This window comes from Podarcis raffonei, chromosome 8 (assembly GCF_027172205.1).
Source record: "Podarcis raffonei isolate rPodRaf1 chromosome 8, rPodRaf1.pri, whole genome shotgun sequence".
NCBI lineage: Eukaryota > Metazoa > Chordata > Lepidosauria > Squamata > Lacertidae > Podarcis > Podarcis raffonei.
In genome coordinates, this window is record NC_070609.1 from 14,336,335 (window position 1) to 14,360,621 (window position 24,287).

The 24,287-nt window shown below is 43.2% G+C and overlaps 1 protein-coding gene across 1 annotated transcript; it reads right to left on the reverse strand.

The window, feature by feature from the left end:
- Nucleotides 1-2,803: 2,803 nt before the first annotated feature.
- On the reverse strand, nt 2,804-23,905 carry LOC128418375 (phospholipase A2 inhibitor and Ly6/PLAUR domain-containing protein-like). The gene is made up of 4 exons (XM_053397985.1): nt 23,824-23,905; nt 19,142-19,291; nt 16,437-16,583; nt 2,804-2,973 (listed from the first exon to the last, which is right to left on the reverse strand). The coding sequence occupies exons 1-4, from the start codon at nt 23,873-23,875 to the stop codon at nt 2,804-2,806; spliced, it is 519 nt and encodes a 172-aa protein (XP_053253960.1). The 5' UTR covers nt 23,876-23,905.
- Nucleotides 23,906-24,287: the final 382 nt, after the last annotated feature.

Here is a 24,287-nt window from a genome sequence, read left to right on the forward strand (position 1 = left end):
GACATAGCTCAGGACTGTTGAAAGGTTCCAGGGACACACTGGTAGACACTGAGTAGAAAACAATGAGTCCAAGATCATTACTGACAGGTAATGAAATCATTTTACAGAACTTCGACCCTCCTTGTTCCAATTGTGTCAGATGGTTAGGACAGAGAGAGATACTTTAACTCAGCTGATCTGTTTGATGATGACTGCCCTAATCCACATTGTCTTGAATTGAAGCCAGTTCACTGTTTATACCCGTTTGAAATACAATCCTGCATTTTCAAAGAAGAACCCTGGCTGTGCTCTTTTTTGCTCTTCAAGATATGGCAACCCTAACTGGAGGCAGTGATGGCTACCAACTTAGATGACTTAAAAAGAGGATTAGAGAAATTCAGGCAGGGCAAAGTTACCCACAAAGGCTATGTTCTACCTCTACTGTCAAAGGAAGTTTGCCTCTGAATACTTGGTGCCTGCCGCTTCATGGATCATTGCCTTGCCATGGCGAAGGGGCTTGAATAACTCAGAGAAGCTATGAGCTATGCCGTGCAGGGCCACCCAAGATAAACAGGTCATAGTGGAAAGTTTTGACCAAACATGATCCACCTGGAGCAGGAACCGGTAAGCCACTCCAGTATCCCTGCCAAGAAAACTCCATGGACAAAGACAACAGGCATATAAAAGTTATGACACTGGAAGATGAGCCCTTCAGGTCGGAAGGCGTCCAACATGCTACTGGGGAAGAGTGGACGACTAGTACAAGTAGATTCAGAGCTGATGAAGCGGCTGGGCCAAAGCCGAAAGGTTGCTCAGCTGTGGATATGCCTGGAAGTGAAAGGAAAGTCCAATGCTGTAAAGAAAAATATTGCATAGGAATTCCAACTGGGAAGGACTGTTCCAGTGAGGAGCAGGAAATTATGGAAATAGAGAGAGCATGCTTTCCCAGAAATCCTATATTTCCATATTGTAAAACAAAGCTCTTATTTCATATTGGATGCAATCTTTTTAAGGAACTCTGTGGGAGTCAGCCAGGTGCCTCTTCCAGTCTAGCCACACCTACACTGCCAGTAAATGGGTACTTTAAATAAATGTGTTCCTCACTTGGGCTTTATGGTAAAACTGAACTGGAAACAACCTAATCCTAATGAGGCACAAAGTAATCAACAATTAGCATGTCACACACATGCTCTTCCCAGAAATCAGGTGAACCTGGAACCTGCTTGTATCCATGGGGCCATTCAAGTTTGCACCGGCAGTTTTGTAGCTTATCAGTATTTTCTTTTTTATGCAGTCATGATGGCTACCTTCCCTTCAGTATGAGAGCCATTAAGCCTATTAATACCAGTTGTTGCACATCACAGTGGAAGATGTGCCCCGGAAAGGGATGTGTACTCATTGATGGTTGCCACATCTCTTTGAGGGTCAGAAAGCGGTGTTAAAATACACTAGCTTAGACTAAGTCAGATTTGTTGTTTTCTGTGTATGTATTTTCCCAAATGTTCCCGAATTCTTAAGTGACCTTCTTCTATGATCTTTTATACCTATATGGTAACAGGGTTCTTACTACACTGTTATTTATTTATTTGTTTGTTTGTTTGTTTGTATTCTGTACTTTTCGTGGTTATTTGGATACAGTGGTTTAGTCATGCTGGCCACATGACTCAGAAAGCTATCTGTGGACAAACACTGACTCCCTTGGCCTGAAAGCGAGATGAGCGCCACAATCCTATATTTGCTTTGACTGGACTTAATCATCCGGGGTCCTTTACCTTTTTTACCTTTCTTCCCCAGAAGACACCGCCTCAGACTCTGGCTTATCTGATGGTTGCCTGCCTTCCAACTCTTCATCTCTTCCTCTTGAGAACAAACAGATTATTCCCTGGGAAGGAGGGTGGGCTGTCCTCTCTAAACTCAAACACATAGCTTGCATCTGCAGAGTTAGCCCTTTGCTAGCTCAGCTCAGTTTCTGAGGGGTGCCATGTTCCTGACGACCCTATGGATCCAGCCACTAAGATGATCGCCACACCTTGCCTCATGGGTGGGACAATCCGACAGCATGATATGTCAAACTACACATTCAGCACCCTCACTATGTAACCAGGACCACAAATACCAAATGGAGAAAAGCAATTACAGCTCAGCGACTCCAGTGTATGAAGTCTGTCATAGTTGAAAGTTGCTATCGCTGGATTCCCTATGTAGAAAAAGTTTGCCTACATGGAGATAAGGTTCCTAAATATTTACCCAACTACTTGCTGGTTTGTGACATTTATGAGGACTTAACAGTAGTTTTGTTGAAATATTTAATTCTCCCAACTGAGAGATGGATTGGGTATATGATTAAATTTTTATAAAGGGACAAGTGCCCATACACCTCTGAAAAAGTGGTCTGTTCCGCCTTGACAGTGATGATTATAATGAAAAAAAATTATTCTGCTTTTATCCTGTTTTATGTATATTTGATTTTGTAATTGCTTCAGTGAAACCAGTAAATAATAATTGCATTTGTATCTGAAACAGAACTAAGAACCTAAATTTTATTTCCCATAACCATTTATTTTGTTTTGTAATGATCATAATGAAAACTTAGCTATTTGTTAATGATACACTATATGGTTCTTTGTAGGTAGAAATTACAATCCCCACATTTTGACCCATTTTTCTCTGCCCCTTGCTTCCCTTTACCTCCACCAAAAGCAAAAGAAAAAAGAAAAAAAAAGAACCACAGATCCGAAGTCCAGGATTTCACCACTAGGTCTCCAGTTCCCTCTTATTGTCATGGATTTTGCAATACACAAGGAGGATGTCTACACTGTCCTATTTACCCTTCATGTTCAGGCTGGTGTGAGATTCCTGAAGCATTATAACATCTTTTTTGGGTAATAAAAAGGACAAATCCCCCACTTCCAAGTCTTCTTCTGTTTTTCGTGATGGCACAAAAATTTGTTGTTCCACAACCTTGGAACATGAAAATGTGGCAATTAAAAGGGGCTAGAAAAAAAAGGAAAGAAATGTTGACATTAGTCCTTTACTCAGGGACTAGGAGATTGTGCTTGTGAGGCTAAATGAGAATTTTAGTAAGTTAGTTTTAAAATGTGTATACTTAAGAAATCTGAAAAATATAATTTCATCGGAACATGAATATACAAAATTTTGAACATGAAGTTCAGATAAAAAAAAATAACTCATATGTAATTCAGAATGGCCATCATACCCAAAGGAGTCTCAAGACATGAAGATTATTAGTAAACAGGTTATATTTATAAAATATAATGAAATTAGAGGATCTGAAAACAGGCCTAATTAACTAGATTAAACTGGTCAAATTCTAGTGTGCAGCTGAGTTGAATAAAATGGGAGGAATTCTATCCCTTCCATCTCCTGGGCATGTTAAAAGTCACGTGCTGTGGACACACAGCAAGATTTGAAAACAACACTCACTCCCTGGTGTGGGAGCATTGAGTGTTTGAACCTGGCATGAGTCAACAGCCACACACAAAAAAAAGCTGGAGGTGCACTCCATTGTCTCTCAGGATGGTTGGATGCCCACTGAGCCTTCCTCATTGCACCACTGTGATCTAAGCATCCAGAGAATCCTCCTTTTATTTTACAAGTTTCATGTTAAACCCATCTAAGATGAAGTAAGTGAAAAGGGGGGACTGCAGGAGCCAATCAGGAACTCCCCTCAGAATGCTTACTCAGCCCTTAGAAGAGAAATTTGCAAAGCCTGGGCTATAAAGGGCAGGAGAAGGATAAGAAGAAAGAATGTAGGGCAGAAGCAGCTCAAATGGCCTTGACTCTGCCTCTTCCTTTATGGGGCAAATCAACCCATATTCCCTTCCCCCATTCATTCCAAATTCTCTCTTCTTTTCAGAAAGGAGGGATTTGGCAATTTTGTCTTGTCTTCAAACAGCATTATTCCTCAAAACTATGTTGATAGGGAGGTATCCATCTAAGGCTGGATGTAGACACATCAAAAAAGTGATTCAGTTAAATGCATTGCAAACTTCATACAAGCAAATGCGATTGACGAAAGATGGGATTCCATCATGCCATCTGGTGTCACAGTGTTTTAATAAATAAAAAATGCTATATCTTTACTAATGTAGCTAAATCGTGACATCAGCAAAATGATGTATGCTTGTGGAACTGAGTATATCCTCCCTCTCTTTGTCCTCCTATATACATTTGGGAGGATACAGAACACATACATGCAGAAGAGAGCAGAAATTCTGTTGCACAACTGTAAATCCTTGCACTGATGGTCTGAGTTAGCCAAATACTGCTCATTGTCACAGAATTTAGAGAAACTTATTACATGCCTTTTACATAATAAATATGCTTTTTGAGCAAGAGGGACACATTTTGTTCTGGACTGCAAACCAATGGTGGAGAGATCCAAATGCAACTGGGGTGAAGCAGTGAAGTAATTTGCCACATCTTTCACCATTACCTATCTATTAATTTGGACGTGGGTGGCGCTGTGGGTTAAACCACAGAGCCTAGGACTTGCCGATCAGAAGATTGGTGGTTTGAATCCCCACGATGGGGTGAGCTCCCGTTGCTTGGTCCCGGCTCCTGCCAACCTAGCAGTTTGAAGGCATGTCAAAGTGCAAGTAGATAAATAGGTACCGCTCCGGCGGGAAGGTAAACGGCATTTCCGTGTGCTGCTCTGGTTTGGCAGAAGTGGCTTAGTCATGCTGGCCACATGACCCGGAAGCTGTACACCAGCTCCCTCGGCCAATAAAGCGAGATGAGCGCCTCAACCCTGGAGTCAGTCACAACTGGACCTAATGGTCAGGGGTCCCTTTACCTTTACCTATCTATTAATTAACCATAATAATCATAAATAATTCCACATTACAAGTGTCCTAAGTCTGTCAAAGGAGACTATGAGGTTGCAGTGCTCATCTCGATTTCAGGCCGAGGGAGCTAACGTTTGTCCACAGACAGCACTTCTGGAGGGCAGAGAGTGCGGAGCCTGCGGGCATCCGAGACGTGTAGCTCAGGTGCATTGCAGGCCCTGTGGTGAGTGCTGCCTGCCATTTTGTCACCCCCCTCAGGGTGACACCCGAGGCGGACCACAACCACCACACCATGCTTCCTGCACCCCTAGCTGGTGGGGTTTTTTTCATTCTTTCTTTTTTACAGTATTTTTTAATTAGTTTTTTGATAATTATATATATATAAAACAACCTTTTCAAACATTCAAATAAAAGGTTCTTTTGAACCTTCAGACCTCCTTCCTTCCCTCCATGGATTCCATATTTAAATGTATGTTTGCCGCATCTTTTACCATTATCTATCTATTAATTAACCATATTTATCATAAATAATTCCACATTACAAGTGTCCTTACATCCCTGCCAAATATTTTAAGCATTTACAGTGGTCTTTTAAGTAAATTACAAATTTACTCCAGCCTTTAGTAAATACTTGATCTTCCTGATTTCGGATCTTCCCCATCAGTTTTGCCATCTCCATATACTCCATCAGTTTCATCTGCCATTCTTCTTTTGTTGGTACTTCTCCTTCCTTCCATCACTGGGCTGGTAGCATTCTAGCTGCCGTTGTTGCATACATAAAAAGTCTTTTTTCTTCTCTTGGTAACTCTTCACCTGTTCTACCTAACAAAAAGGCTTCTGTTATTTTAATGATGGCTCAAGTTTCTCAGCCCTCTGTTGGGATTCGCAGGATACTGAGTAAGTCTGCAGGCTTCAACAGGATGATGCAATACTCTGCGAAGTGCTGGGTCAGAGTGACTCAGCAGGAGTGTGATTAATGTGATTGGCTATCACCTGTTTTAAAAGGAAAGCCTGTGCAACAGTAAGTGGTGGTTGTGCTGTGGTGTCGGGGTGCTGTGGTGGAGAGTATTCGTTTGCCTTAAGGAGCAGGTACTCTGTATGGACTGTTTTTGTAAATACCTGTATATAGCTCACATTAAAAAGACTGCACTGGAAAAACCTGGGACTCTGAGCGTTTCGCTAAAAAGCGCCGTGAGGAATTCGCGACACCCTCGTGCATCCATTTATTCCTCCTGAGCCCCACCCAGCATGCCTAAAGATGTAGAAGACTAAGCAGAAAAAGTCAAAGCCTGAAATGAATGCTGGGGAAAGGGAGTTCAGTGAGGATGCTGAAGAATGTTAGTAAGTGAAGCAGCCAAACTGTGTGTTGGAGCTTGGGGGGGGAGACATCACCAGCCCTCCTTGCCTTTCATTATATCCTTCCCCCATCCCTTTCTTTTACTCCGAGCCAGAAAAACAGCCTAAGTTTTCCTGCTTGCCACATGCATTAGCTCTCACATTTCCAAGGACCTTGTCCACATCCTTGGGCTATACAAACTGAAAGTTATTGATTATCACTGGACAGACAGGGGCCAAAGTTGCATCCATATCTGGAAAGTCATATGCAAGATTGGGTCATCTGTTTTACCAGTGCATGCCTAGGAGGGTTTAAGAAGAGGGTATTGCGGACTCAAGTTCAATTTTAACCCAAGGAAGCCAAACCACTAATAACATGTATTAGCTGTTTTATTTTAAAACCCTTATGGTACCACTTGAGGCTTGTGCTCTTTATTCAGCTCATAGTGGTGAGGAGGAATGAATGAATGTCCCCTCAAAGTATCTGCTTTATATACATTATTTACACAATGGGCTGCACATGATTGGCTAATTCCGGAATTCTACTGTAAGCCAATCAGGTTGTGGATTCACTTCTATCTGGAGCATGATTGGGTGGTTCCTGCCAACCAATCATACTGCTGCATTGTTCTAGGACCAATCAGACTGCTGCATTCTGAATCCTATTGTTCTAGGACCAATCAGACTGCTGCCTTTTGGATCCTATTGTTCTAGGACCAATCAGACTGCTGCAGTTTGGATCCTATTCAACTCAGTACATAACAGTAAGTCTTGCCAGAAACAAATGGAGAATGAGCAAAAGGTATGGGCAAGGTCTGCTAAAATATCCTCCCCCTGCCTCCCATCCTTCCAGCCAAATATATTTATTAGTGAGGGATGGGGTACAAACTTGAGAAGCATCCTTGGCTATCAAGGAAGATGTTGCATTGCTATATAGGCCTAGATAAATTAGTTTAGCTTTTCCAGGTCATCAGAAATTCTGCTGAAGCAAAGCATAATCTGCATCAGCAAAATTCTTCAGTTTAATCATCGAATTGTAGAGTTGGAAGGGACCCCAAGGGCCATCTAGTCCAACCCCTCAATTCCCCCCATGGGACTCGACCATGAGATTAAGAGTCTCATGCTCTACTGGCTGAGCTAGAGAAAACCCACATCAGCAATGAAAGCCACAGTTGGATAGACCTAACTGTGGACTAGTCACATTTATGGAAGAGGCTATCAGGGGCTATTAATTCTGAGGGATGTACTATTTCCAGTTGCTGGGGGAGAACAGTGGGAGTGGGCTACTGCCCTCCTGTTATGATAGTCCTGTACCCATGGACATCTGATCAGCCACTCCAAGTAGGATACTGCTACACTACAGGGTTCTTCTTGTCTTCTGAAAATGGAGGGTGGGATTTGAAGCAGGTATAAACAGCTAGCTGGATTCAGTTCAAGACAACGTGGCCAAGGACAGTCATCACTAAGCAGAATAGCCGAGTCAAAGTATCTCTCCCTGTCCCAACAATCTGACATAATTAAAACAAGGAGGGATTAAGTCCCGGAAAATGATTTAACCAGCTCTCAGTGTTGATCTTGGAGTCCTTGTATTCTATTCCCTGCATACCAGTGTGTCCCTGGCATCTTTCAACAGCCCTCAGCTATGTCTAGTTTGGCAGCTGAGCAGTCACCTGAGCAGTACCTTGAGGCTTTCATTGCACTTTGATCAGTATATTGCTCTTTATCCATGAAGGACCCAGCAACTTCCCATAGACTTTGGATGTGACAGTAAAAAAGGAAAAGGTAAAGGAGCCCTGGATGGATAAGTCCAGTCAAAGGCGACTATGGGGTTGCGGCTCTCATCTCGCTTTCAGGCCAAGGGAGCTGACAATTTTCCACAGACAGCTTTCCAGGTCATGTGGTCAGCGTGACTGAACCACTTCTGATGTAATGGAACACTGTGATGGAAGCAAGAGCCCACAGAAACGCCATTTAGCTTCCCGTCACAAAGGTTCCTCTTTATCTACTTGCACTAGTATGCTTTCAATCTGCTCGGTTGGAGGAGCTGGGACAGAGCCACATGATTTGTAGCTACTGAGAGTCTTATTCTCCATCAATTTGCCTAATTCCCTTCTAAAGCCATTCAAATTGGTGGCATTCACTATGTCTTGTAGAAAATTCCATAGTTTAATTGTGCTCAGATTTAAGCTTGTAACCAAACAGTGGGAAGAAAATATATTTAAGTGAGAGTCTGAATGGGAGGAAAAGTTGGCCGTGGGAAATGGAGGGTTCACCTCCCCACCTCTTGGAAATAATTAAACCAGTGTTCTGGATAATGGCTTCAAGAATTTTAATTAATGGGTGTTATTTTATTTTATTAAAATGCTTATTAAATTGAACCGCTTTTAATTTAAACATTTTTATTCACTATCATCTCCTCCGCTGTGTCTCATTAAGCAAACCACAAAACCAAATAATACTGATGTTAATAATCCACAAAGTAATATTTTGCTCCTGTCCTCAGCATTACCTCTGATGTGCAGATATATCCGAAACAACAATGACACCACATGGCAATTTAACAAGACGTTGTGACTCCAATAAATATTCCTGTTCTGCCAGTGTTCTGCGTACAAATCTGGGTAAGATTTGCCTTACTTTTTGTCTTTTGCTGTTGGATTAGATCCAGGTTAAGATCGTTTAACTTAAGGGTTCTTTTATCTCTTTTATGTGTTTAATGTTTATGTGAAAAACATTTTGATATTTTTTCCTTTTATGATATTGCACTGCACACACTTAAATAAATAAACAAAAATTAAATAGGCCTCTCCTGAATCTGTCCCAATGTCAGTCCTAAAACCAGATTGGGTCTAGATAATCTTTTCATCGAATAATACTTGCAGGTGCCCCACCAAAACTGTAAAGCCCTTGGGTGAATTACAATAATATAACATGCTGTCAGAGGCTCAGGAGCAGAAGCACAGGGGAGAGAGCAAATAGAGAGCGGAGAAGAGGAATCCGAGGGGAGCGTAGGGGAATATGACAGTGACCCGAGAGATTCCATGAGCTTCTCCAGCGAATCAGAAGATTCCCAGAAGGGGGCGTCTATGGTAAGGGCAAGGGGAGTCCCAGGGGTGACGCTCCAGAAACAAGGGGCCAGCGGGGACTCCCAAGGGAGCAGCGGAGGATCAGGACCAGTTCTCCCACCAGAGCACAGTGGGGGGGAAGAGTCACATGAGTCAGGACCAGCCTCTCCTCCAGCGGGGAGAGAAGATGAGTCAGGGATAACCACGCCCCCATCGGAAGATGGGGAAACGGAGGGAAGGCCAGGTCCAGCTAGCCTCCCCGAAAGAGGGAGCAGTGACACAAGTGTAACGGTCAGAAGGAAAGTGGGAGGCTGCGCGCGCGCGCCAAGTTCAAATGTGCAGGAGCGCGGGGCAGCAGAAGATCCGGATTGGGAGCCAGGTCCAAAAGCCCGAAGGAGGGAGGAGGAAGAGTCAGGGGACTCAGCGTCAGAGGAGTCTAGGAAGGCTGAGACTCCGACTAGCAGGCGGACCCAGAGAAGGAAGGAACAGAGGAAGAGGTGGAGTAAGGCTAGAATCTTAAACTGGTGTCAGGGGGGAGGAGATTCAGATGGAGCTTCGGCGGTCTAAGGTACAGACGTAGCGTTGCACGCTGCGCGTGTGGAAGTGAAACTGAACTTCAATAAAGACTTTTATACTAGAGAAAGAAGCAGCGTTGGTCTTGTGTGAGCTGGGACCTTGGGCAGCGCTGACACATGCCCAGACTGCTTCTCCAAAGGGACCAAAAGCCTAATAAAAAAAATAAAAAAGAAAGAAAGAAAAGAAACTCCAGCTAGGGGCGTAGGAAGTGTGGTGTGGTGGGTGCAGTCCGCCTCGGGTGTCACCCTGATGGGTGGTGACAATATTGCAGGTGGCACTCACCGCAGGGCCTGCAGCATGCCCAAGCCATGCATCTCAAGAGCCCGCAGGGTCCACACTGTCTGCCCACTGCCTCCCCCCCCAGCTGTAGGGCATTGTCGGTGTGGGCGCTGCGCGTGCACTGCCAGGCGGTTCGCCCTGTCTCTCGGCACCCCTCCCTGGGTGCTGGAAAGTCTTCCTCCGCCACTGACTCCAGCCATCATTAGAGGAAGCTGATCTCTTAGAGTTCTCCATGATCCTGCAAACAATGGCCTGGTGGCCCTCTCTGTTGGCACATGCACCATCACCCCAGCAGGGCCGATCCTGGGTTTTGGCAAAGTGGGCAGCTGCTCCACCCTCCCCACAGCACCGTGGGCAAGAAACGCTCCCTAGAGCACTTGCTGGCCAAGCAGCATTGGGGGATTTGTACGCCAGCCAACCAGCTGATATTTTACCACACTGTCCCCACCCCCCAAACACCATGATTGGTTGGATTGTTTGCTGCCACGAGGAGGCGATATTCAGCGGTGATATTGTGTGTGATTTGTGGCTATGTTAAGGGTTAAGAGAGCCAATGTGGTGTAGTGTTTAAGAGCAGTAGAACCGTGTTCGTGTCCCCGCTCCTCAACATGCAGCTGCTGGGTGACCTTGGGCTAGTCACACTTCTCTGAAGTCTTTCAGCCTCACTCACCTCACAGAGTGTTTGTTGTGGGGAAGGACGGGAAAGGAGACTGTTAGCCGCTTTGAGACTCCGTAGGGTAGTGATAAAGCTGGATATCAACTCCAAACCCTCCTCCTCCTCCTCCTCCTCCTTTATCATATGACATCATCCATCAAACTCTGGGGGGTTAGGCATAAGCAATTGACAGGAGGTAATATCCTTAAACTAGTGGTGCCTGTTGTAAGCATGACCAAGGTTTCCTGCCAGGTTGCTCAGTCCGTGGAATTTGGGGGACGGGACACTGTCTATGGCACCCTGTCTGAAGGCATCTAGGAGAGACAGACAGACCGGTTGTCATGCCCTGGCCTATAGTTCAATTTCAGGAGAGATGAGCTGGATGAGTTCAGGAAATCTCATATTTTAAATCATTATTTCTGTGCTAATCATACTTCTGCCTGTCTGGTCAAATGTGCTCCTTGGCAAGGCTTCCCCAAGACATGTTGCCAGATGAGGCAAACCACAAAATTGTGCCTCTCCATTCCAGGAAAGAAGGGTTGAGTTAAGATCGACATCAGGAAGAATGCAAGAGGTGAGGAACAAAGAGCTACATTGGAAACAAGAGTGGGAGGAGATCAGTAGCACCTCCTATTGTAGGGTTACCAGATGTCCCCGGTTCCCGGGGAGAGTCCCCCGATTTGCAAATCTGTCCCCGGACAAATTCTGTCCCTGGAATGTCCCCAGATTTGCAAATCTGTCCCTGGGAAATGTGGCAGCGGCAGCCTCAGCAGCCCAGAGCCAGCCTGTTAGCACAGTTGGCTTTGGCTGGCTTCAGGAGTTGCTCTCTACTGTGGCACCACGGCAGCAAACAGCAAGCAGCTCCTGAAACCAAGCAGAGCCAACTGCACTCCCAGGCTGGCCCCTTCTGGGCAATGGCCGTCAGCCCGTTACTCCCGAGCCTCCCCTGATCTGTCAAACAAAGGGGGAAGGGGAAGGAGATCAGGGAAGGCTCAGGAGTCACAAGCAGGTGGCGTGCAGTTGCCCAGTTTTTTTAAAAAAACTCTGTGCATTTATGTTTCACAGAGTGTGAAAGAAGGGCTTTGCACCTTCATACAAAATGCATGTGTGCTTGGGCCCAGAGGAAAATCTCAACCTGGTGCCAGTAACCAGGTTGAGAGGTGGAGAAGTGGCCATCTCCCAGGGTGAGAGGCTGGGTGAGAAATTCTCCAAGGTGAAAATGGGGAGGGCATGTCATTGGGACCCAGGGAGGGTGCTTGTGACTTGTCAATGCTGTGGCTTGTTTGCAAAAAATATTGAGGATGAAATTGCTTGCATCCACTGGAAACTTGACCCCTCTGTTACTGCGGATGAATCTCAAGGGGTATGCAGAGCACAGTCTAGCCCTGTTGTGTTCAATGAGTTTTAGTTGGTCAAAAGAAACAAAGATCATCAAGCTGGAGGCAAAACAAAATGACTGCCTCAGTTTCTCTCTATCTTTTGTGGTTGGCTGTCTCAACTGTATTTTGTTCTGAAGTTGTTCTATGGGTTTTTGGACCTCAATAAAGATTATATATATATATATATATCTCCACAGGAAACAAGGAATGGAGGAGACAAGCAACACCTCCTAATTTTCCAAGAGTCCACTGAAGAGGTGACCTGATTTGGGAGGGGAGGTGTAAATCTGGTCTCTAAGGAGTGCAGCTGTTGCTCCCACTGTAGCAGCATCAATGGGCAAGGAATTCCTTGCAGGCCAGATCTGCTGCCCCTATAATGATCTGTGGCAGGCAAGCCGCCTGATAAGCAGCAAGGACTCTCTGTCAGTTTTATGTAAGTTTGTTTACAAGAAAAACATATCCAGAGCATGGCGTGCCACAGACAAGGCACAGCCTCTTTCTTCTCCTTCACTCTCGCTCTGCTGGTGAAGTCTGGAGCCTGCCTCCCCCAGTTCCTCTCTGGGCATATTGCCAAACATTCGTGCAGAAATGTCATTTTTAATGGCTGCCCGCCTGGCCCCCTCCTTTTGATCCTTCATTCCATAGTGTGGTGATCTAGTTGCAGAGAGAAGCCTGTACCATGCTCTCTAATGAGGAGAGTGTGCGTCCTGGCCAGCTCATCCAGTAAGTCCCCATTAAGCCGGGCTCGATACAATGCCACGAGGGGCTTCTCCCCCCACTCCAGCTGTTGCCACCACATATTGAACTCCGCCCAAAATTGCATCATTGTTCTGCTCCCCTGCCTCAAATTAAGCAATTGCCTGGAAGCGGCAGTCTGCCTCTGGGGGTCTTGGAACATCGTATCCATGAACGCCAAAATCCCGCCTTTCTTCTCCTTCCCTTCCATTGCTCTTAAAGCTTCTCCAGTCTCCTCATTCAGGGACTGAATGGCGGGCCTGTCTCTTCCCCAGAGGGATGCAGGTGGCACTGTGGTTTAAACCACTGAGCCTCTTGGGCTTGCCGATCACGGGGTGAGCTCCCGTTGTACTGTCCCAGCTCCTGCCAACCTAGCAGTTCAAAAGCACACCAGTGCAAGTAGATAAATAGGTACTGCTGCGGTGGGAAGGTAAATGGCATTTCCGTGTGCTCTGGTTTCCGTCACAGTGTCCCATTGCACCACAAGCGGTTTAGTCATGCTGGCGACATGACCCAGAAAGCTATCTGTGGAGAAGTGCTGACTCCCTTGGTCTGAAAGCGAGATGAGTGCCACAACCCCATAGTTGCTTATGACTGAACTTAATCGTCCAGGGATCCTTTACCTTTTTTACCTTTCTTCCCCAGAAGACACTGCCTCAGACTCTAGCTTATCTGATGGTTGCCTGGCTTCCAACACTTCCTCTCTTCCTCTTGAGAACAAGCAGATAATTCTCTGGGAAGGAGGGGTGGGCTGTCCTCTCTAAACTCAAACAGACAGCTTGCGTCTGCAGAGTTAGCCCTTTGCTAGCTCAGCTCAATTTCTGAGGCTGACTGTCCTGCTGTGCTGGGGGGGGGGGCATGTTCCTGACAGCTCCTATGGATCCAGCCACCTAAGATGGTCACCACACCTTGCTTCATGGGTGGGACCATCCTGCACCTTGATATGCCAAACTACACATTCAGCACCCTCACTATGTAACCTGCATCACAAACACCAAATGGGGAAAAGCATTTATAGCTCTGTGACTCCAGTGTCTGAAGTCTGTCATAGTTGAAGGATGCTATTGCTGGATTCCCTATGTAGAAAAAGTTTGCCTACATGGAGATAAGGTTCCTAAATATTTACCCAACTACTTGCTGGTTGGTCCCATCTATGAGGACTTAAGAGAAGTTTTGTTCAAATATTTAAACCTCCCAAATGAGAGATGGAATAGGTATATGATAAACTTTTTATTAAGGGACAAGTGCCCATACACCTCTGAAAAAGTGGTCTGTTCTGCCTTTACAGTGACGATTATAAGGAGAAAAAATAATTCTGCTTTTATCCTGTTTTATGTATTTTTGATTTTGCAATTGCTTCAGCTAAACCAATAAATAATAATTGCATTTGCATCTGAATCGGAACTAAGAATCAAAATTTTATTTCCCATAACCATTTATTTTGTTTTGTAATGATCATGATGAAAACTTAACTATTTGTTAATGATACACTACAGGGTTCTTTGTAGTTAGAATCTACAATCCCCACATTTTGACCCATTTTTCTCTGCCCCTTGCTTCCCTTTACCTCCACCAAAAGCAAAAAAGAAAGATCCACAGATCCTAAGTCTTCGATTTCACCACTAGGCTTCCAATTCCCCCTCATTGCCATGGATTTTGCACTACACAAGGAGGAGGTCCACACTGTCCTTTTTACCCTTCATGTTCAGGCTGGCGTGAGATTCCTGAAGCAGTATAACATCTTTTTTGGGTAATAAAAAGGCCAAATTCCCCAGATCCAAGTCTTCTTCTGTTTTTCGGAATGGCACAAAAATCTGTTGTTCCACAACCTTGGAACGTGATACGGTGGAGCCTAGCAAAAGCTGAGGGAAAAGAAAACAAATATTGACTAAGTCCTTTAACCAGGGACCTTTACCCTGTGACAGTGAATGAGAATTTTAATTAGTTTTAAAATGTGTATATTTAAAAAATCTGAAAAATATCATAATTTCATTGGAACATGAATATACAAAATTTTCAACATCAGACGTTAAGGTAAAAAAATAACTCATATGTAATTCAGAATTGCCATCATACCCAAAGGAGTCTCAAGACACAAAGATTATTAGTAAACAGGTTATATTTATAAAATATAATGAAATAAGAGGATTTGAAAACAGGCCTAATTAACAAGATTAACCAAATCAAATTCTTGTGTGCATGTCAGTTGCAAAAAAGAAAAAAGAAACAAGGAGAGGAATTCTATCCCTACCATCTCCTGGGCATGTTAAAAGCCACATGCTGTGGCCACACAGCAAGATTTGAAAACAATACTCCCTTCACTGGTGTGGGAGCCTTGAGTGTTTGAACCTGGCATGAGTCAACAGCCACACAAGCAAAAAGCTGGAGGTGCACTCCATTGTCTCTCAGGATGGTTGGATGCCCACTGAGGCTTCCTCATTGTCCCAAACTGTGATCTAAGCATCCAGTGAATCCTCCTTTTATTTTACAAGTTTCATGTTAAACCCATCTAACATGAAGTAAGTGAAAAGGGGGTACTGCAAAAGCCAATTAGGAACTCCTCTCAGAATTCTTACTCAGCCCTTAGAAGAGAAATTTGCACAGCCCAGGCTATAAAGGGCAGGAGAAGGATAAGAAGAAAGAATGTAGGGCAGAAGCAGCTCGAAGGGCCTTGATTCTGCCTCTTCCTTTATGGGGCAAATCAACCCAGATTCCCTTCCCCCGTTCATTCCAAATACCCTCTTCTTTTCAGAAAGGAGGGATTTGGCAAATTTGCCTTGTCTCCAAACAGCATTATTCCTCAAAACTATGTTGATAGGGAGGTATCCATCTAAGGCTGGATCTAGACACATCAAAAGTGCGATTCAGTTAAATGCATTGCAAACTTCATACAAGCAAATGCGAATGACGAAAGATGGGATTCCATCATGCCATCTGGTGTCACAGTGTTTTAATAAATAAAAAATGCTATATCTTTACTAATGTAGCTAAATCATGACATCAGCAAAATGATGTATGCTTGTGGAACTGAGTATATCCTCCCTCTATTTGTCCACCTAAATACATTCTGGGGTTTTCCCCAATTCTGTGGAGCAGATTTTGGGAAGATACAGAACCCATACAGGCAGAAGAGAGCGGAAATCCTGTTGCACAACTGTAAATCCTTGCACTAATGGCTGAGTTAGCCAGACACTGCTCATTGTCACAGAATTTAAGGAAACTTATTACATGCCTTTTACATAATAAATATGCTTTTTGAGCAAGAGGGACACATTTTGTCCTGGACTACAACCCAATGGTGGAGAGACCCAGAAGCAACTGGGGTGAAGCAATGAATGCACTTTTTACTTTTGTTCAGAACGGTGTTTTATATACACATCTCGCCTTGAATACTCTTTCTGGACAAGTAAGTGGCATTATGAGAGTTAAGGGACACAGTCCAGGTAGGCAAAACATTAAGGATGGTTGCAGAGTGGGGCCAGTGAGAGATGTGATCCCTCTCACATTTTTAGTAATATGCAAGGGAAAGGGAAGACGGGGGGAGGGAGAATAGGAGAACAGGAGGGAGTTTGTATAACCCAGCCAATGACTAGGCCCTTCCCCCCTGTCTGAGTAGCAATGTTACCTATATGAAGAGCTCCTTTAAAAACAACACACTGGGTCTCATTCCCAAGGCAGTTGATGGTCTTCTCACTTTTACACTGTGTGGTTCCTTCGGAGAAGCAGGCTGGGCACTTCAGGCCATTTTCAGCCAGCATGTTGCGATCAGGAACTGCCAAAATCAAAAGTATAGTGAGCATGTTAATGGTTTTATTTGTTTTTGTACCTGTATGTTATATTATTGTAATTCACCCAAGGGCTTTACAGTTTTGGTGGGGAACCTGCAAGTATTATTGGATGAAAGGATTATCTAGACCCTGTCTGGGTTTAAGATTGACACTGGGACAGATTCAGGAGAGGCCTGGTTGCCCTTATATCTCTCTCAGTTCCTTTCCGCCGGTCTCTTTGATGATCCTTAATGTTAAGCCCCAAGTCTCGGAGGGGCTCCGGCCCAACAGAATCCATGTTGCTTCCAGCCAGTCCTCCATACTTAAAAGCAAAGCCTATGGGGTGCTCCAACTCTTGTTTCAGATTTCTTACAGATCCAAATGTCCCCAAAGCTCCAGCTTTCACCTTCAACCAATTTGTAATCCTCAGGTCTTCAGGTCTCCTCCCGAGGAGATCTTTCCATTTTCCAGATTCCCATTCAGACCAGGCTTTCCACATCCAATTTTTATTATCCTTTTTTGTCATCATGTCAGGCCTCATGTTGTAACTCTCCTTTAACTCCTGCAAATCTCCTGCTCCTCCTTCATTTTCTTCAAAAACAACACATTGCTCCATCGTTTCTACGCTTTCAGTTTCATTTATTTGTTCAGTTAAATAGGCTTCCTGTTTCAAGTCCTTAACAGGCTCCAAGCTGTTGTTTACTGTCCAGTGTAGTAATGATACGTTTGTAGACAAAGCATTGTATTCATCTTTCAAGTTTCCCAAGAGAACGAAAACTCTGTCTAGTTCTGCTTGGAATTTACATACTCCAGTCATTTTTGTAGTGTAATGTCCTTATTCCCCCTCTAGAGGGATTTTAGTTCCTTAATGTTCCTTTCAGCTCAAAACCAAAAGTCCAGTTATTTTGTATCAGCCCTCCTTGTTTTTAACAAAGTTGTACCAAATAAACCAGCAGAAACAGCAGAAACAATGTTTTCTTTTTCCAGCTGACAGCTAGCTGACTAACAGCTCACTTGACAGCTGTCAAAATCTTCCATACACCAGGCTTTCTCATAGGGCGTTCCCGGGTCTGGGGGGGGGGGTAAAATTTCAGTCCCCAAGTTCTTTTTATCCTCCAGTAAATCTTCTTATAGTGTCAAAACCGTGAAATCAAAATCTTTTCATTAAAAAAAACAAGAAGCAAATTCTTTCGACCTTAGCTGCTCAGTCCTTTGCTTTAAATTGTTTACAAAGAGGGGGGGGTGACTTCCTTTTTAGCCCCTTCCCGCTCGTTCCAAATCCAGAATTAAAATTTTTTATAAAGTCCCAATCTCCGTATTACTCACGGGTTTATATTTTAGAGTCCAATCGATCTTGGAAGAAGTTGGCGCTCTCTGTCTATGGCTTGCGGCTTCACTCCGTAGGCGAGGGAGTACTCTCAGCACCACGCCTCACCCTGCCTCCGTTCCGAAGCCTTTAAAAAGGCTCCGTCGCAGATTGGGGGGGCGCAAATGGTGCCCGCCGAGTCTCTGTGTTCACAGGCATCCGCGCCTGTGATTTTAAGGGTCCCCGCTTCGCCGCAGCGGCCAGACCCAGACGCTACGGAGCCGATTCCCTCCGGAGCTCGGAGGGAATCCGCCATTAAACAATGGCGCCAACCCGGAAGTCGTGAGATCTCCAGGCTAAATAAATAACATAAAGACTGATGGACATTGGTTGGGGTCTGGAACCGGGAAAAGGGTGGGCGGAGGTTGGGAATCCAAAGGGTGTATAAGGATAATTTGTTTTTTATAATTTAGTTAATGGTAAGGAAATTGGGCAAATCGTGGAAGGGAAATGTCGGTCGACTTCAGGAAAAAGGTTTAAGAATAATTAATGGGGTATAAGTATGGATGTGTGTTTTTAATAAGGTAAAATTGGTTTTTTCTTTTTAAATTAATTGAAAATAAGATTGTTAAAAATAAATGGAGGAAATGGAAAAAAGAAGGAAAGTAAAACAATAGTAAGTTAGAATAAATGTATAAGTTAAGGTAAAGAAATAAGTTAAGGACTTGCTGAACTGACAATTTAAATGGGAATACAAGAAGGGGAGGTGTGAGGAGGTCTGAGAAATAAGGTTAAGAACAATAAGTATCAGAAACTTTTATGTGTTTTTATTGGTGTTAAGTTTTGAATATTTTGTATTTTTGTGTTTGTTTTTTTCTCTTTTGTTTTGTTTATTTCTTGTTTTTGTTTGTTGTGTGTTTTTTGAAAATCCTAATAAATATTAAATTAAAAAAAGGAGAGGCCTGGTTGGAAAGGGAACCCATCCCTTCTCAGGCAGAGATGTAGCTGCCCAGTAGGTCCCTCTTCTTCACAGTTTCTCCTCATGCCTGCTTCTTCGTCCTGCCTGCCTCTCCACCCCTTGAGAGGCCCTAATAGTGCTGAGCTGCTCAACTCATATAGCCATCTGGGGCTGCTCACCCCTTTTGAATGAGGCCCAGGTCCTCTGAGTACTGCTGACTGACTACGTATCCAGCCTTTGGCCAAATCCAATGCAAAGCCCTAACATGTTGTGGATTTTAAAATTATACAGAAACTTACGGCTGAGAGTTGCATTGTTACACAGTTCAGTGTTGCAGCAGTGCTTCTTCATCTCAAAGAATTTACCATCCCCTGCAGTGAAGCTGTAATTGCCTGAGAAACAATTGTCGGATGACGTGCATTTATTCAAAAGTTGCGCTCGGAGTTCTACTATGAAAAAGAAATTGAAAGAAATATCTAGATCTGGGGAATATATTCAGGACTATTGCTCCTAAGGCACATTCATTGTAATGGTTCCAATTTTCTTTGATGCCTGAATCAGGACCTTTTCAAACTAACAATATGGAAAGTATTATTAAATTTGGCAATCTAAAGTGAGGTGCTGTTTGTTTGTTTGTTTGTTTGTTTAAATGCGTGTGCACTGCTATAACATAAAAGGAAAAAATATCAAAATGATTTTCAGTAATAATACATAAGAGATACAATAAAAAAAACATTAAAAGTAAATAGATAGATATCAATTAACCAGTGTAGGTTGAATGGTTTATTTAAATTTGAAGGTTCGTTATTGTTCCACAAGATGTGTATTTCTTTAAGGGCCAGAGCAAATAACGTGACCTAGTTTTACAGCTGTGAAGCAGTATAGCAGGTGCTGTTAAGGTGTGGTAATTAAGCTGTTGAGTATAGTATATAAAAAGCAGCACCTAGCTCTCTCACTGCCTTGGTGGATGGGTCATGCTTATTGATATATTATAATTAATGTAAAAGGAGTTTTTGTTATTAAAACCTAGCAAAAGTTATATTTGTGTTCCTTGTAATGTGTGGTCTCCCCAGCATGCTTTCTGCAGCGCAACTAATCTGCAAATAGCCAACATGTGGAAAGATCTATTCTTAATGATCTGCATAACCCTGGTGGAACAGAATAGTTTTCTGCATGCATTTATGAGTTCAGCTCTCTGCCACAAGCAGTAGTCTCTTGCCTCCTTAATCCATAGGACCAGCCTCTGTTTTTATGTTTGCAATTAATTTGTATAATGCTTTAAATTTGGAATGTATGCAGAACTTCATTTCACATCAAATTTCAAGCACGAGGACTCATGCCTTCTCCTATACATCTGAAAATACATCTGACATACACTGCACTCTCTCTGCTAGTCGATCATAACAGTTTGCAGGTTTGGGGCATGTTTCACGGAACTCCTGTTGTTGAACACAAGACACTTGGCAAGACACTTGCATTGCACCAACCTTACTGCCCACTTGCCCCTCTCCCTCCAAGAATGTAGCAGTGATGTTGGAACAGATGGTCAAGTGAGCACCACCATCCCACCCAGGATTGCCCCAAGGCATTTTGGCACCTCAAACAAACCAGAAATGGCACCCATGTCCTCCACGGTAGAAGGGGTGGGTTAATCAGGAACAAGGAAGAAGACGAAGAAGAAGAAGAAGAAGAAGAAGGGTAGTAGTAGTAGTAGTTTGGATTTGATATCCCGCTTTATTACTACCCGAAGGAGTCTCAAAGCGGTTAACATTCTCCTTTCCCTTCCTTCCCCACAACAAACACTCTGTGAGGTGAGTGGGGCTGAGAAGTGTGGCTGGCCCAAGGTCACCCAGCAGCTGCATGTGGAGGAGCAGAGACGCGAACCTGGTTCACCAGATTACGAGTCTACCACTCTTAACCACTACACCACACTGGCAAGGGGATCACATCAATAGGGATTTCTGGTTGAAAGTAATCAAGTTCTCCAACTTGGAGATAAGCATGCAGATTCATCCACTGGTTGTGATCAGGTGATGTTAGATTCCCCATTTTCATATGCAAGGCATTGCTTACTTCAGGATTGGGAAGCTATGATCCTCCAGATGTTGTTGGACTACATCTCCCATTAGCCCTGACTGGTGGCCAGGCTAGCTGAAGCTGATGGGAGTTCTAATTCATCTATAGCTGAAGTGCGACAGCTTCCTCAACTCACTTTTTTCATGGGTGAGTTGCCCTAGCATAGACTTCTATATGTTAGTAGAACCCTTAAAGTTCAACAATCTTAACCTGGATCTAATCCAACAGCAAAAGACAAAGAGGCAGGAAAATCTTACTTATATTTGTACGAAGAACACTGGCAACACAGGAATCTTCCTTGGAGTTACAAGTTGTTTTATCATAGCCATTGTATGTCATTCCAGTCTTGTTATAAGCATATCTGCAGTCCAGAGGTAATACTGAAGACAGAAGCAAAAGTTTACTTCATGGATTATTATGATCATTAACATTATTATATTGGTTGGTTTTGCAGTTTGCTTAATGAGACTAAGAGGAGGAGGTGATAGTAAATTAAAACTTCTAAATTAAAAGGGGTTCCATTTTAAAAGCATTTTAACAGAATAGAGTAAAATAAAAGGAAATGAGTATAACACTCATTAATTAAAACTCTCAAAGCCGTTGCCCACAACACTGGTTTAATTGTTTCTAAGAAGTGGGGAGTTGAACTCTCCCTTTCCCACGACCCACTTTTTCTCCCATCCAGACTCTCACTTAAATACAGTACATTTTCTTTCCACTGTTTGATTACCTCTTACCACAATTAAACTATGGAATTTTCTATAATATCCCAAGGTGAAAGACTTCTGGGAAAAGACTTATAATGAATTGAAAAAAATGTTGAAATATACATTTATTAAGAAACCAGAAGCCTTTCTACTTGGAATAACAGGTTTGGAATTGCCCAAGAAAGATGTCAGATTGTTTTTGTATTCCACAACTGCAGCTAGAATTTTGTTGGCCAAAAATTGGAAATCACAAGAAGTTCCAACAGTGGAGGAGTGTCAGATGGAGGTGATGGACTTTTGAAAGCTAGCCGACCTGACTGGAAGAGTTCGCGACCAGAAGGAGGAGGAGTGCCAAGAGGAATGGAAGAAATTCAAAGACTACTTAGCTAAATATGTTAAGATAACCTAAATAGAATTACTTGCGAGTATCAGATAGGCCTAGGATTTACATATGTGATGTTGTAGAATACTATGTTATGTTAAAATGAAAAGAAAGAAAGATGTTAATTGACTAAGTAATTATTTGTGAAAATAGTTTTGGAAAACTGCTACAATGACTTATATGGAAACTTAGCCAGGGGGACTCAAGGAAGTCACCCAACAATGTTAACAAAAGTGAAACTATTAAATTAGGATAAATGTTTGTTTGTTTGTTTTTTGGTGTTCTTTTTTCTATTTGTTTGTTATAAATTTGGAAAACTATTAATTTTTTTTGGGGGGGGGGAGGAATTTTCTACAAGAGGTAGTCAATGCCACCAATTTGAATGGCTTTAGAAGAGAATTAAACAAATTGATGGAAAATAAGACTCTCAATGTCTGCTAAACATGATGCCTATGTACTACTCCAGTATAAAAAGTTGCATATTTCAGATATCAGTTGCTGGAACTCACAGTAAGCCAGAGTATTGTTGCACTGAGGTCCTGTGAGCTTCCCATAATCATTGGGTTGGCCAGTGTGAGGACAGGATCCTGGACTAGGGGTGAACCAATGTATCAATTTAACTAACTTTCAGTTTCTATTTTTCCAATTTATTTTTTTATCTGCATCCACTTCCTCCAAGAAGCTCAAGGCTGTGTACATAGTTTTCCCCTCCTCATTTAATCCTCAGAAGATTCCTGTGAGGTATTCATTATTTATCTCTATGACATCATTTATCCCGATGACTGTGAAGGAAAAGTTTGTTTTTGCTGGGGCAGGTTGGGTCCCCAAGAATTTTCTTTTTCTTTTCCCCATGCCAGAAAAGGGTTAATGTACGACACCCTCTGATTGGCCAATGTTCCAGGAGGGGGAGATGAAAAGGAGAGGATTTCGAGAGAAAGGAGGAGTGAGTTTTGGAGGGAGTGTTGGGAGGAGGTTTTGGAGTAGGTTGGGATTGAGAGGATAGGTGGGAAGATAGGGAGTGAGAGTTGGTTCTGGGCAGAAACATCCACTCTGAGGAAAATATCACATGCTAGAGAAAGGAGTCTCTGAGCTTAGAGTGAAGGACAGTGTGTGGTGTCCTGTAAGAGTATTTAGGCCAGAAATTAACTGGGGGGCTGAGGTTGAGGCAGGAGAAGTAGAAGCTGTAAAGAGACAGTCTACTTAGGTCTCATTCCAGTCAGGAGGGGAGAGATTCTTCTAGTAAGAGAAGACTCCCAAACCAGTGAAACCTTGGAGTGCCTCAGGAGCAGGGTTGTCTAGGGGTGTGTAACTGACAGAAAGTACCACCTTGTTAATAACCAAAGTATTAAGTGTGACACAAGTGAGAAAACCTTGAAGTGAAATAACATTGTAAACTGAAGTATCCTCAGTTTTATCTACTCGTGTCATGAACTTCCTTGTTAAATAAAATTGTTATTGTTTATTTGAGCAAATCCTGCCCGAGACTCCTAATTATTAAGTTTTACTTCATGCAAATCCCCTACAAGATAATCTCAGGTAGACTGTGGAAATCCGTGGGATTGGTGTTCTGTGAGTTGGGTGCACTATACTTAAGTGAGAGAACGGGCCCAACGGTGCCAGGGGGAAAAGGGTCTTCGGGCCCATCATAATGACAACACAAGAAATATTCATGACTTAATTCTCTGCTACTTTCTCTTGGTAACCCTGCCCTCCTTGCTCTCTGGGGTGTTGATCTGCACTTCTAACTCCCCTTCTCTCCCTAGCTGCGAGTTCTTTTCAGTGTCCTCTAAAGGTAATTAAATGTTCCCCATCTTACCTGGAGAAAGCAGGACCAAGAGGAGGCATGCGCTCAGGAGTGCCTTCATCATTCTGGAAAGATTAGGAGACTCAGAGCAGAGATGGATCAACAAGGGAATTGATGCAGGTAGAGTCTTACGTGCTGTTATTTATAGGCCATGGTCTCATGTCGCAGGCAACACTTGGGAACAAATGGTTCAGTGAGGTCCGGGAATGGGTGTTGTTTGTTCACCACCAAGATAAAGAGGAACATACTGAAATTCAAAGCTCAGTGAAGGAATTGTCTATGATCTCATTAGTTGTTGATAAACACTTCTCAGATTTATTTTTCGATATAGATAATTTACAATTTACAATGTAAATGATGAAGGCACTCAAGAAAGCAATTTAGAGCCAAATAGGCAAGGGCAAAAGCCCTGAAGCCACCTACAAAATAGCCCCTCAAAATGGCCTCCATCTAAGGATTCCTCTTAATAGTAATAA

What these genes read in the sequence shown, in the direction of transcription:
- LOC128418375 (XM_053397985.1), bottom strand. Translation starts at nt 23,875, where the DNA reads ATGATGAAGGCACTCCTGAGCGCATGCCTCCTCTTGGTCCTGCTTTCT. An exon ending in CTTGGTCCTGCTTTCTCCAG is followed by an intron (nt 19,292 to 23,823) that starts GTAAGATGGGGA and finishes TCTTTTTCATAG; the next exon opens with TAGAACTCCGAGCGCAACTT. An exon ending in TAAAGGAGCTCTTCATATAG is followed by an intron (nt 2,974 to 16,436) that starts GTAACATTGCTA and finishes TTTTTTTTCTAG; the next exon opens with CCCCTTTTAATTGCCACATT.